Source organism: Neomonachus schauinslandi, chromosome 8 (assembly GCF_002201575.2).
Source record: "Neomonachus schauinslandi chromosome 8, ASM220157v2, whole genome shotgun sequence".
Classification (NCBI taxonomy): Eukaryota; Metazoa; Chordata; class Mammalia; order Carnivora; family Phocidae; genus Neomonachus; species Neomonachus schauinslandi.
The window spans coordinates 51,443,038-51,457,949 of NC_058410.1; the positions used below are offsets into that span (position 1 = coordinate 51,443,038).

At 38.2% G+C, this 14,912-nt stretch overlaps 1 protein-coding gene and 1 pseudogene across 1 annotated transcript in view; both read left to right on the forward strand.

The window, feature by feature from the left end:
- Positions 1-14,912, forward strand: part of AK9 (adenylate kinase 9) — a 126,996-nt gene that overhangs the window by 91,040 nt on the left and 21,044 nt on the right. Inside the window, 3 exon segments of the mRNA XM_044917549.1 lie at positions 114-179; positions 11,345-11,551; positions 11,904-12,122. Of these exon segments, the coding sequence (XP_044773484.1) occupies positions 114-179; positions 11,345-11,551; positions 11,904-12,122 (492 nt within the window).
- LOC110583138 lies at positions 9,912-10,128 on the forward strand (annotated as a pseudogene).

A 14,912-nucleotide genomic window follows, 5' to 3' on the forward strand; every position in this document is an offset into this window, starting at 1 on the left:
CATCCTTTCCTCCAAATGCCAGTCCCACTTTGGGAAAAAATATATATACTAATACATAAAAAGTAATTTTATCATTATCCATTAAAATGTTTAAATGTCTCTTTCTATAACAGGATGCTATGATTTCTAAAAGAAGGGCTGAACTTCTAGCAGAGAAAGAAAAAAGACATAAAGGGGAGGTAAGTAAATAAAATGGTTGCTTTTTTAAAAAGGCAGAATATCCATAATATCATATTTATATATTCTATATATTTTTACATATCAACAGTATGAAATAGATGCTTAGAAGAAGTCTTGAAGGAAGTACACAGAGTTTATGTTTGAGTAGTAAGATTATATATCACTTTTTTCTTTATATTTTTTGATATTCCATAATTGTTTACAGTGACTCTTCATTATTTTTATAATCAGAAAAGTGAACATTTTTATAAGAAGGAAAACCACTAAAGAAGGTTAAATAATCAAATTCAAAATATAATACTACATTAAACTATGCTTCTTTTGGATTTTCATTTTTGCCTTTCACACTTGCTGCCCGTGCCCCAGGGAGATAGTCTGGGAGTCTGGGATTGAGGTCTAGACAGGGAGTCTGTGAAGCTGTGCTGGACCTAAAATAAAGATTATGTTGAGATAAAGAATGGAACGAGGCAGAGCCTGTGAACTCTCAGACTTATATATTGTGCAGGACACTCAGTACAAGCTCCTTTTCTTTATCTGCTGATTTTTCAAAAAGATAAACCTTGAAGATCGTGGATTTTGTTTTGTTTGGAGAGGAGCTGTTCCCGAAATGACCTAGCTGACACCAACGCTATAGCCAAGCTTACTCAGGGGTGCAGAATTTAAAGAGGAGGTGTGACTAGACATGCTAGTTCTAAGAAGTTACCTGAGGCTCATATTTATACAGTCAGCTTACAAGTAAATCCCTGTAACCAAGGCAAACAATAAGATGGTTCCTGCCTTCTGCCATTTCCTTCTGGCCTAAAGCACCCTGTACCATCTTTTTAAAACTGACTCTCCTGTGATCTGATTTCCAACCATATAAAAATATTCAACCCAACAAGGGGAAGGAGAGAAGAGGAATCCAGGAAATAGGACTTGCTACACATGGAACCATGTCTCCCCCTGGAATGTATGTGCTGGACTTAAGTACAGAGGACTGCTGATACAGAGCAACCGTAACTGGGGGTCAAAACATTGCAGAATAGGGGCCAGAACAATTGTTTCTTTGTCCAAACAAAGTGTCTACAACCAAAAGTAGATCTAAAACCATTAGACTGAGAACGTTCTGGCACCATCTAAGGAACAAGAACCCTCCATTATTTGCCTTAATCTTCACTTATCCATTCAGCCCGTCGGCCGGTCCATCAGCAAACCTTAATTGAACACTCACTGCATGCCTGACACTATTCAGTCACGGGGGGTTCAGCCATGAACAAAATTGACAGAAGTTTCTGGCCTCATTCTACTGTTCATTCCCTGAACAAGCAATGTTCTGAAATTCTACTCTGTTCAAGGAGTCATGCTGATGTTTAGGATTAAAAAAACAAAAAACAAAAAAAAAACCAATCCAGACATCCTAACCTGGGCTCAACCATAGTTACTACCTTTAGCCCTTGGGAATCCCAAGTGGTCCCCTTAAGAATCATCTCATAGGGGTGCCTGGGTGGCTCAGTCGTTAAGCGTCTGCCTTCGGCTCAGGTCATGATCTCAGGGTCCTGGGATCAAGTCCCGCATCGGGCTCCCTGCTCAGCTAGGAGCCTGTTTCTCCCTTTCCCTCTGCTGCTCCCCCTGCTTGTGTGTTCTCTCTCTCTCTCTCTGTCAAATAAATAAATGAAATTTTTTAAAAAAATCACCCCACATGTCTCAGCAACATACTACCAAAAAAGTCCAGACTTTGGGGTTGAGCTGACCTAAACTGGTATCCTTTCTCTAGTACTTGCTGACTTTGTTCACTGCTGGCTCCCCAGTGCCTCACATAGTGCTGACACATAGTAGGCACTCAACAGTTGTTTTGTTGCTATTGTATAACTTTGAGCAAGTTTCTTAATCTCTCTGAACCTAGGTTTTTTTTTGTAAAATGGAAAAAAATTAACAATATCTAGTTTCCTGAATTAATAATACTTTAATTCCTCCCTCTTGGCTATTTTTTAGTTAAACCTCCTTTTTCTTAAGAGAATCAGTTTTCAGGATAAATTTTAAATGTTCTTAAGTTATAATTTTTCTATTTGTTAACATTAGAATGGTGGGATTTCTTACTATTTTTCATTCAAAAATTCAATATTCTATCTTATAAATTAAGTAGGTTTTTGTAAGTTAGCTCTCCTAAGACTTAGTCCTTTACAAAATTGGCTATGTATCCCCACACAATAAATTTATACAAACTGACTTTGGGAAGATAATTTCTGAAATTTTTGATGAATCAAAGATGAAAACTATGTATTGATTTTTTTTTTACTCCTTTGATGAGAATTTTATGTTATGTCCTGCTACTGCCTCAGACAAAGAAAGACTAAACAAAATGTAGCATCTCAAGGATCATACAGTGTGATTGCTATAGTCAGTTAATGTGACACCCTGACTCAAATCCATTCTGACTCTGCATAGACCCTGGAGCTTGCTTTCATGAACAGAACCAGTGGCCTTTTCATCATTTGCCTTTTGTATAGAATGTGCAGCTCCATGACTCACCTTTTCACAACTAATTGGGGAACCGTATGCAAATAAAGCCCCTCCCAGGTTTGTCTTCTCCTCCTTAACAAAAATCATTGCCCTCACTGTCTGAATTTTTTTGCAGCAGGTAACACATTTTTAACGTTAGAAATTACTTCAGTCTTGAGGGGACTGCTTGCATTAATTTTGTAGGAAAATGTCGCCATCTTGTGGAATTTTAGTCTCCAAGTGTGCCTAAAGAATAATCTATAAATCAACCACTTTGTATAGAGATTTAGTTTGCATACTTTCCAACTCCTCAGAGGCCTCGCTTCTACTCCTGGTCCTCGCTCCAGAATCTTGGCTCTCTTCCTGTTCACTGGCTCCTTCTCTGGTGCCTCAGTCTCTTCTATCGAATTGTGGGTAGCCGCAGACAGGAAAAAGCCAGAAAGAGCCAGGACGGGGAGCCAGACCACAAATCAGCAGAATTGCGGGGGGGCTACACCCAGGTGAATAGTTAATAGAGATAAATACCATGAGTACAAGGGGAAGCCAAAGTTAGGGTCCAAATGAGGTTGAAACAAGGTTCAAGACCAAGCACCTGGACAAGACCATCCTTGAGGGCTTCTAGGAAGAAGGCAGAGTGTATAGGCCCAAAGGTCTATGTGCAGAGAGCTCTTTGGGATGGAACAGAAAGCAAAGGTGTGTATGGGGTGTACAGGTTGGGGATTGAGTTTTTTTTAAGTTTTTATTTAAGTTCCAGTTAGTTAACATACCGTGTAATAGTAGTTTTAAATGTACAATATAGTGATTGAACACTTCCATACAACACCCGGTGCTCATCACAAGTGTACTCCTTAATCCCCATCACCCGTTTCACCCATCTCCCCCACTCACCTCCCTTGGATTGAGTTTTAAGGTTTGAAAAACAAATAGTTTGGAATAGTGTCTCAAAAAATCCATATTTGGGAGACAACCAGGTGTAGTAAGGAAATCTGGTGCCTGCTTAACATGCGTCTGTATTGGGAAGCCTCAGAACTCTGACAAGTCTTGCAGCTCTCCTTTTTCCATTTCTTCTCTAGTTGTAAGCATTCCAAGTATAATCTCCATCACCCTCCTGACATAAACTTCTACTCAGTTGTAGCCTTGCTCCTCCCTTCCCCTACTGACAGAAAGTTATGAGAGAGCTTACACCAAATCTAGTCCTATTTCTCGGAGACCATGAATTGTGTTTTCTGTTTGTTGTCTTTATTTTCTCTTTTCCCTTTCCAGCCATCTCTGGGATTGTTTGAATGTATTTTATTTATCTATTGGCTTTTCAGTTATACCTCTATGTATTGTTTTTTAGTGGTTGCTCTTGATTACATATACATCCTTAGCTTTTCCCACTCTACTTAGAGTCAGTATCATTCCATGTAATACCGTAGAAACCTGTGACTGTAGAAGTCAATTTACACCCGCCCCCACTCCACCAACACCCTTTATGCTCTAGTTATTTGTTTTACAACCAAATATATTATAAACTCCATAAGAAAAAAATTATAGTTTTTGTTTTAAACAGTCATATGTATTTTAAAATTTTTAAGAGGAAAAATAAGTCTTTTACATTTATCCAGATATTTACCATTTCTGTGGCTCTTCATTCATTCCTGTGGTGTGATGGAAACCAGAGGTATGAGAAGAATGTGGTCATTTGAATTGTTTTCCTGTATGGTTTTTCCTGATTGTTTTCATGACTTTCTCTGTATCTTTACTCTTCAATAGTTTGATTATGATATGCCTACATGTCATTTTCTTCATATTTATCTAGTTTGGGGTTCACTAAGCTTCCTTAATCTGTAAATTTATGTCTTTTGCTAAATTGGGAGAACTTTGGACATTATTTCTTCAAATACCTTTTCTGCTCTATTTGCTCTCTGTATCCTTCTGAAAGTCAATTTCACATAGGTTAGATCATTCACTATTGTTCCACATGATCTTGGGTCTGTTCATTTTTTCAGTCTTTTTTCTCTCTTAAGTTTGATCATTTCTTTTGATCTATCTTCAAATTCACTGATTCTTCCCTCTGTCATCTCCAGTCTACTAAACCCATCTGATATCTTTTATGATTTCAAATACTGTATTTTTTAGTTCTAAAATTTCCATTTGATTTGTTTTTATATTTTCTCTCCTGGGATTTCCTATCTTTTCATGTATTTTCCTTTTCCTCACTGGTCATAGGGATAACAACTGCTTTAAAGTTCTTGTTTGGTAACTCTAATACCCAGAGTGGGTATTTAGTATCTTTTCTTATGAGAATGGGTCATGTCTCATGATCCTTTATATTTTGAATAATTTTGGATTATATCCTAGAATCATGAACGTTATGTTCTGGAAATTCTGAACTCTGTTATATACCTCCAGAGAAGGCTGGTGTTTTTGTTTTAGCAGGCAATTTATTTGGTAAGACTAAACCTGCCAACTCCGTCATACTGGCAATGGGTGGCAGTTCAATTGATACTGTTCTCAGATAGCCCATATGTGCATGATTCAGAGACATGGACAGTCTTTACAAACTAAATTTGCTGTTCCCTTCTCCACTTCTCTCAACTCTGAAGTTTACCCTCACTCTCCAGTGCCCTGGTTGTGTCTCCCTCCCTTGGTTGCCCCAGATGGAAAGACGCCAAGCTTCTTATCAGAGTTTTAGTCACCCTGTGCCACCACCACTGTAATGGAGGCTGCCCTCTGAGCAAATGCACAAAATCAGAGAACTCATCCTAAACCAACTGCTTCATCCAAATTTTTACTGTTTTCCAAAATCTGCCTTTGTTTACTCTCGAGCCCCTTAAGTGAGTGAGATAAAATGTGTGTGGCGGGGGAGGAGGTGTACTCTTCATGGTTTATGGTTATTATCTTCTAGAAACTAAATTAACTTATTCCTTTATAGTGGAGGCAGATCTCTGAGACCATGAATTTTCGAACATGTATTTACTAACTTAAGGCCTAAAAAGTGTAATGTATCAGCACTGTTTCAAAAGATCAAATTGCCATTTATGGAAAAATAAAAGCTTTTTTCTTATGAAGAATTAACCTGTGGAGATTTTTACGATATTAACCTTTAAAAAATTCAACATTGTTCTTAAGGAACTAGCAAAAGCAACATAATAAGAAAAAAAAATAGCATACATGTTGAAAAGTTCTGTAAGAACAGAACTCATTATGTGCCTATAATTCAATTATCTAGAAAGTCCAGGAAAGTTAATTGCACAAAAATTATTTAAGGTTGCCACCACAGCTCCTTATTAACAATGACATTTGTCCCCATGAAGAAAAAAAAGGCAAATAATTTCTAAAGTAATTAAATAGTCCGTCTTGAAGATGATAGGTGCCACAGAATGTTGGTTGGTGTCCTCCATCATTTGGAGCAAGATCCATCCTGCCTGCCTCTTCTCATTCTCATATCTCATTCAAATGGAAGCACAATACAACCTGCCCTGCTCACATACCCAGAGCTTGCAGCTGCTCTGAATTAATCAACTTGGTCCTCCATTAATAAAAATGAATGAACAACCAAGAATTACCATATACTTGAGAAAAATTATCAATACAAAGGAGCAGCAAGATGAGCAAACAGAACAATTGACCCTAAAATGAATAGGCAATTCAGAAAACCTTACTAAACATTAAAAAAAATTCCAATCTCCCTCAGAAAATTCAAGAACTTTTATCCAGAAAACAAAAACAGGATGTTATGAAAAATCAGACAAAAAAGAGTTCATGGAAGCTATATAATGTAAATTAGTTAAAAGTTGAATAAAAAGATTAGAAGGAAAAGTCAAAGAAGTTTCTCAAATATAGAACAAAAATACAAGAGATAGAAAATATGAAAGAAAAAAATGGAGTTATGTGGGGTCAATCCAGGAGGGTCAACATCCCATAGGCATTCAAAAAAAAAAAAAATGAAAGGAGAGAAAATATGAGGAAATAATCTTAAAAATATTGAAAGAAATGTTCCCAGTAGTGAAGAAAGCAGAGGATCTTCAAATTCAAAGGGCTCAATGAATACCGAGCAGAACAAATTAAAAGAGATGTACATTAGATACATCCTCATGAAATTTGAGAGTGCTCATTATAGAGAGATTTTAAGTGTTTTAAAATGAAGAAAAGATACCTACAAAGGAATGTGGATAAGATTTGTATCAGACTTCTCACCAACAGTACTAGATGATGGAAGACGAAAACAATGCATTCAAGATTCTGAGTGAAAATGATTTTTGACTATTTATAATGTATGAGGATAAAAAGGAAACACTTTTAGATATTTAAGATCTTTGAAAATTAGCTTTTTATATTTTCTTCCTGAAAAAAGTAGCCACTTGATTTTGTGAATAATGTTTCTCCCATCTAAAAAACAAAACCAAACCAGAAATATGGGGTAGGGGAGGGATTTAAAAAAAAAAAAAAAAAAAACATTATCCACATATGGGGCAAATTAAAATGCATGATTTTGCATAATAAGAAAATATAATGTTTGACCTTGATACTTCAGAATGGTACACATTTGTTGATGCAGGGTTGTATCCCCGCTGTCGCTATCTGTAGCTGTAGTGAATAAGGATTATGTAATTAAAATATGGCTGGTGCTGTTTATTGGGTTTCAATTTTTAGAATCAATCAAAAGTTTGCTTCCAATTCCAATTCCAATTAGAATCAATTTCTACATGAAGCACTAAATACTTAAGTACAGTTACAGACAAATGTAAATGTAGAAATATTGGAGACAAAAATTTGGAAACTAAAGAGAGGGCAAAGTGAAAAGAGTAAGGACATTCTCTTGAATTGTGGGGAATCAAAACACACATCTAAAAATGATAACTCAGGGGTGCCTGGTGGCTCAGTCGGTTAAGCGTCTGCCTTCCGCTCAGGTCATGATCCCAGGATCCTGGGATTGAGCCGCACGTTGAGCCCACGAGCCCACATCCAGCTCTTTGCTCAGTGGGGAGCCTCCTTCTCCCTCTCCCTCTACCTGCAGCTCCCCCGGGCTTGTGCTCTCTATTTCTCTCTGTCAAATAAATAAAATCTAGAAAAAATTAAAAATAAAATAATAAAGTTGTAGGCACTCAGTTGTAGAATTAAAGAATTAAAAATATGACTAACACTGGGGAATAGGCAGAAGAGAAAGAAAGAGAAACATAAGTTAGCTAAAATTCCTCATCATCACTAGTATGAGAGAGAAAACAAATATCACAACGGTCAAAAGAGTCTACCTTTCACTGTTTAATTTGTTATTTCCTAAACCGATTTCCATAGATGACCAAAAAACCCATAAAAGGGGCTCCTGGGTGGCACAGTCAGTTGGAGCCTCTGACTCTTGGTATCAGCTCAGGTCAGGTCATAATCTTGGGATCTTGAGATCAAGCCCCACATCGGGCTCCATGTGCTCAGCGCAGACTCTGCTTAGAGTTTCTCTCTCGGTCTCCCTCTCTCCCCCCGCCCCCTGCCCTGTGCACTTGCTTTCTCTCTCTCTCAAATAAATAAATAAATCTAAAAAAAAACAAAAAGCAAAAAAAAATTTTTAAATGCAAAAACGGCTAAATAAGAATAATGAAATGTATGTTTTTATATGGAAGGAAATTTAAAAGCACTGCTAAATTGTATTTTTAAAAAGCAAGTTGTACAGTATAGAATGATCCCACTTATGTGTAAAATATAATTTTCTGTGTGTGGGAGTGTGTGGGGGTGTAAACATCTAAAAGGATCTTAACAAAATTGTTAACCAAAATTATTTCTAGGTAGGAAAGTGGAAATAGAGATGGGAAATAGGGAAATTTTTTTACCCTATATAATGCTTTATAATTTTATCCTTTAGCAAAAATGAATCTGTTTTTTTTTTTATCTTGTAAAAAGATTTTATTTATTTATTTTAGAGAGAGAGGGCAGGGAGGGAGAGAGAGAGAATCTTCAGCAGATTCCACGCTGAGTGCAGAGCCTGACTTGGGGCTCAATCCCATGACCCTGAGATCATGACCTGAGCTGAAATCGAGTCGGGCGCTCAACCAATTGAGTCACACGGGCACCCCAAAATGAATCTATTTTTAAACTGGTATAGTTTTTTTAATTAACAAACAAGTTGGAAGAGCTATTAAGTAGAGCCAAGAGAGGTGAGTACAAGTTCATTGAGAACTGAATTGTCCCTGGTTTGCAGTGTGGACTCATCTCAACATACTTCCAATGATCCTTAGAAAATCAAATCTCAGAATTTTTTTTTTTTTTTTGGTCAAAGTGTAAGGAAAAAAGTAGTAAGAGAACCAAATGGTTTCAAAATTCAAATAAAAAAGAACCAGAACTGAAAAACACTTCCCCACAGGCAAACTCCTTTTGGAGAGAGAGGAGCCTGGGCACAGAGCAAGAAGGGACCTTATCCTCTCATCTTACTCCTTGCACGTGCAAGGTCAAATCCCAGCTCTAGGTGCTCTTGAAAGGAACCAGGGTCTAATCAGTAGAAAGATTAGGAAACAGGGAGCTAAGCAGGAGATTGCAGGCAAGAGATAATGAAAGGGCGACAGTGGGGCAGTACTGGAAAGGAGATAGTCTAGGGCATTGTTTAGGATTATGGTCCTTGGCAACTCGATGTGCAATTATGGAGAACAAGGAGTTAGGAAAACTTCCAGGTTTCCAACTGGAAGGCAGTGCTCCAACTGATAGAAGGAATACTTCAGGGAGAAGAGTGTGGAGGCAGTGCAGGAGGGATACATATTAAAGCCTGTATAGCACCACTTAGTGCCAATATCCTGCCATGGTCTTTAATAATCGTTTACGTATGGGCTATCAACTCCTAAAGGGCATATACGGTTCTGTTAGCATGCTTTATACAAAGTAACAAATAATAGCTATAATGGCACAATAATAACAATAATAGCTATCATTTCATGCTTACCATGTGCCCAATATTTTTCTAAGTAAGGGTTTTGCATGTATTAAGTAATTTAATGCTCCCACCATCCCTGTGGGATAGGTACTTTTATTATTCCTATTTTACAGATGAGGAAACTGATCTTGTCCAAGCTAACACAGCTAGTGAATGATTTATTCTCTTTGAGTTCCATTAAATATTGTTAGTGAAGAGGGAGCTAGAGGGTATTACGCTAAGTGAAATAAGTCAGTCAGAGAAAGACAAATACTATATGATTTCACTCATATGTGAAATTCAAGAAACAAAACAAACGAGCAAGGGAAAAAAAAGAGACAAATAAAGAAACAGACTCTTGCTCTTTCCGACTTCCATGGCGGTAGTGAGAGGTGCCCTGTCCACCCACCTGCAATGGATGGTCCTGTGGAACTGCTCCAGCTTCCTGATCAAGAGGAACAAGCAGACACACAGTGCCCAGCCCAATAACCTGAAGGCTCATAACTCCTTCACACCCACGGGCTGTGGGTGTGAAGCCACCGGCCCACCACAAGGGTGTAGTGGTGGTCAGGAAGCAGAGATCTGGCCAGTGAAAACCCACCACCTCCTACATGTGGACCACCATTAACAAGAATGTGTGGGCCCCCGTCAGCAGCATCAGGCACATGATCCACAAGAGCCAAGTACCGCCTGGATCTGCACATGGCTGCCATTTGCACAGCCGGTGCCATCCTGAGCACCAGAAGCCTGTGACGGTGAAGAGGAAGTTGGCGCCCCACCAAGAACTCCTGAGCCCCCCACCTCAAAAGCAATGAAGGTATCAACCACCCGGGGAGGTGGGGGAAAAAGAAGAAGAAACAGACTCTTTTTTATTTTATTTTATTATGTTATGTTAATCACCATACATTACGTCATTAGTTTTTGGTGTAATGTTCCATGATTCATTGCTTGCGTATAACACCCAGTGCTCCATTCAATACGTGCCCCCTTTAATACTCATCACTGGGCTAACCCATCCCCCCCATCAGCCCCCCCCCAGAACCCTCAGTTTGTTTTTCAGAGTCCATAGTCTCTCATGGTTTGTCTCCCCCTCTGATTTCTCCCCCTTCATTTTTTCCCTTAATTATAGAGAACAAACTGAGGGTTACCAGTTTGTTGGTAACCCATAAATGTTACCACCATTTGGCGGAATGGGTTAATTAGATGATGAGGATTAAGGAGCTCACTTGTTGTGATGAGCACCAGGTGATGTATGAATAGTGATTTTTTTTTTAAAGGTTTTATTTATTTGTCAGAGGAGAGAGCACAATCAGGGGGAGTGGCAGGCAGAGCAGGCAGAGGGAGAAGGAGACTTCCCGAAGAGCAAGGAGCCTGATGCGGGGCTCGATCCCAGGACCCTGGGATCACGATGTGAGCTGAAGGTAGACGCTTAACTCACTGAGCCACCCAGGCGTCCCAATAGTGATTTTTGATTCACTGTATTGTACACCTGAAACTAACATAACCTATGTTAATTAACTGGAATTAAAATTAAAACTCTAAATAAACAAATGTAAATTTCTCACAACCATAAGAATAAATAGCATTTAATATCTTGTTTATGTATTTACTATGGGATCAGTATGGTGTCAGAGTCTTGAAGGAATTAAATTTCCGGGTGCCAGATGTTTAAAATTTTACTATGTCACTAATGTTGCAATGCCATACCAACCAATATCCAGTTACATAAAATATTCCAAATGATTAGTTAGCAGAGTTATTTGTTGCATATTTTAGATATGTAGTGAAAGAGAATATTTTCTTCCTTAGATTGGTAAAGAAGATGAAGACTTCAGTGAAGAAGAGCCTGAAGAAGATGAAGATGATATTGACAACATCCTTGAAGATGAATTTCCAAAAGATGAGGAAGTGGTGAGTGAAGAAGATGAAGAACAGGAAATGGATGCACTTGAGCGCCTGAGAGGTGAACTGGGAGAAAAATTTGAAGCAGATATGAGTAATTTACAAGTAATACAGGTTACTACTTTTCCTTCATTTTTCATAATTTAAAATGTAACATTTGAGAATGGAACAAATGCAATTTGGTTTATGTCTTAGTTTCTTTTTAACATTTCAAAAGAAATGCATATTTTAGGGCTGTCTTCCCTTTAGCCAGCACCACTTGCAATTATGAAAACAAATTAATAAATCAAGGGCAACATGGAAGCCACATAGAGTCAAAAGTTTTAGCTGCCAATATGCAGGCACTTGGAAGCTGAAAAATATTTGTTCTCTTGACTGAAGCAGTCACTCACCAGCAATGTCTATGTGCTGTGACCAGACTTCGTCCCATTAAAAATATTTGGTTTTATGATTTTTTTTTCATCAGGATGAATTTGAGAAGCTTTTGATCCCAGTGATTCTCATCAATGGAGCTCGAAAAATCCACATTGTACAATATAATATGAATATGAAACTGAAACCACTGGTGGAGAATCGTGAGAGCATTTTTGAAAAATGTTATCCAATAGCATCACACCTTGCCCAGAAAATGCTTAGCTGTACCTATAAGTATGTAAGCGCATTTGGCTACTGGGACCCTGTAAAGGTAATATCAGCAAATGCATCTAAAAGCTGTGTTCTTTCTTTTATTTTTTTTAAGTATGTCTAAGAAGAAGACAGAGGATAATTTCAAAAATTGTAAGCATTATACAGTACTCTTAACTAGCTATAAAAATATGTGATTGTTTTATTTTTCTGAAGAATGAATGGTAATCAAAGGGTTTAATCTCTTTCATCTACTTCTGTAGAGATAACACAATTCCAACTTGGTTTTAACTTTGTAGCTGAAGATAGGTAGTGGAAATATTTTCAAACTACACATTGAAAGGCCTGAGCTCCAGTACTAATTTGCCACCTAATTTTAGGCAAGTCAAATGACTTCTTTGATTCTTTACTGGACCCAGGGTCTCAGACCCTGTACTAAGACCTAGTTCTGTACTAAGACCCTGACTGGTTCCTTACCTTTAAGATGAAAGAATAATGCCCCCAGGCCACTGTGATCAAATACAAGAGTATAAAGTCCTCTGGAAAGTGTGAGACACAATACAAAATGTGACAATGATGTTCATAACAAGAATTTGTAAGGACCATATTTTTATGCAGTGTGGACAAACAGATTTAATCCAGTTAGAATTCACTAACCCCACATGTGGGATGATTTTCAACAAATCTAACCAAGAATATGCCAGCCACTGTTCTAGTCCCTGGGAATAGAGTAGTGAACAAAACAGACAAGGTTTCTTTTGTCTTTCAGCTTATATTCTAGTTGGATTGGGGAGGGAGGATAGGCAATAAATAAGTAAACAAACAAATATGTTCTTGAGAGATAATATTAAGTGTTACAAAGACAATTAAAAAATGTCATGTGATAGTGACCTGCTCACTTGGCCCATGTACCTTTTTATTTCCATTGATGATATAGCACAGTGGAGAAGATCATGGCCTCTGTATCCAGACTGCCTGCGTTCAAGACCACTACTTATTAGATGACCAACCTTGGACAAATTACTTAACCTCTCTGAGTCATTTCCATTTGCATAATGGGAATAAGAATAGTCCCTACCTTATAATATTGTTACAATGATTAAATGAGTTAATTACTGTAAAGTGCTTACAAGAGTGTTTGGCTTTTTGTAGTGCTCAATAAAAGTTATAGTTGTTATTAATATGTATTACTATTATTGGTCACTGATAAAAAGTATTTCAGAAGATGGGATCCAAAATGGAGCCATGTGCATTTACCTGAAATCTCCTTCTTGGTTGATATTGACACAGTCAATTTCAGTTCTACTTAATTGTGCCATCTTCTTTATCTTAGCGGTAGGATGTCAAGAGAAACCTTTTCAAATATCATGCTGGAATATAGAGACATATGACAGTGCCCTCCATAGAGAATTGGGTAGAGTTAAGCATGTATTAGAATCACCTAGAAAGTTTTTGAAAGATAGCCATGCCCTTCTCTCTGAGATGAGAAAGAAAGGGGAAGAAGCAGACAAAGTCAGAACCCTATTTAAGGAGAAAAGGCTCATGTCCAAACATAATTAGGACTATATAATAATGTCTTGTGGAGAAAGGAGTGCATGGTCATAGGAAGGGTTTAAGCATTTAAATAAGCATTTTTCAGGGCTGTTTGGGAAGCTTTCTGGGTGCATGACAGTTTTTTAAAAAAAGATTTTATTTATCTGAGAGAGAGAGAGAGCACATGAGCGGTGGGGAGGGGTAGAGAGAGGGAGAAGCAGACTATCCCCCCCGCCCGCCAGGCGGGAGCCCGATGTGGGGCTCAATCCCAGAACCCTGAGATCATGACCTGAGCCGAAGGCAGCCCCTTAACTGAGCCAGCCAGGTGCCCCTGGGTACATGACAGTTTGATATTTCTGATTTAATGACACTATGTGTAATCTGACCTACAGAGGAGAAAGGATACATGCTAATTATTTTGAGCAATAGCAGAAACTACTGTAAGGACTCTCAATTTGGGAATTTGAAATGGAATCATTAGACTTTCAGCTTTTTTTATTACCAAATATAAGACATACAGCAGACATTCCCACGCCACCCCTGAGTTTCTTCTTATACCTAGCATTTACTCCAGCCCAAAAATGTTGATGTTGACAATACCATTGACCTGTGACAACTGTCTAGGTGTAGCTCTGGTAAAGGAGCAAATTGAACCGTACTGCTTCACACCTACTTTGTCAAGTATGGGCTGATACTTGGCCATCTGATGCTCTAAAAAAAGATATCCAAACCTAACATCAATTAATTACCCAGTTCTCATCTTGACCTAATGCAAATATGGGGGACCATTCCTCCCACTCCATTCCATACCTAAACCTTAAGCAGGCTTTTAGGTATTTTTCCCTTTTATGACTGCTCTTGATGTTTATGTGCGTGGAATTTTGCCTATATAAAATGTGGATGAGATGCCTGTGGGATTTGTCCTACCAGTATGCCCCTAAAGATAAGCCAGGACCCCACCTGTATTAATTTACTCAGGCTGCCATAACAAAGTACCACAGATGTGGTGGCTCAAACAAAAGAAATTTATTTTCTCACAGTTCTAAGGCTGGAAATCCAAGATCTAGGTGCCAGCAGGGACAGTTTTCTGGTGAGACCTCTCTTCCTGGCTTGCAGATGATCCACCTTTTCACTATGTCCCCACGTGACCCTTCCTCTGTGCTTATGCACTTCTGGTGTCTCTTCCTCTTCATATAAGGACACCAGTCTTATTGGATAGGGCTCCACTCTTATGATCTCAACCTTAATTACCTCCTTAAAGGCCCAATCTCCAAATACAGTCACTTTGGGGATTAGGGCTTCAACTTATGAATTGGGG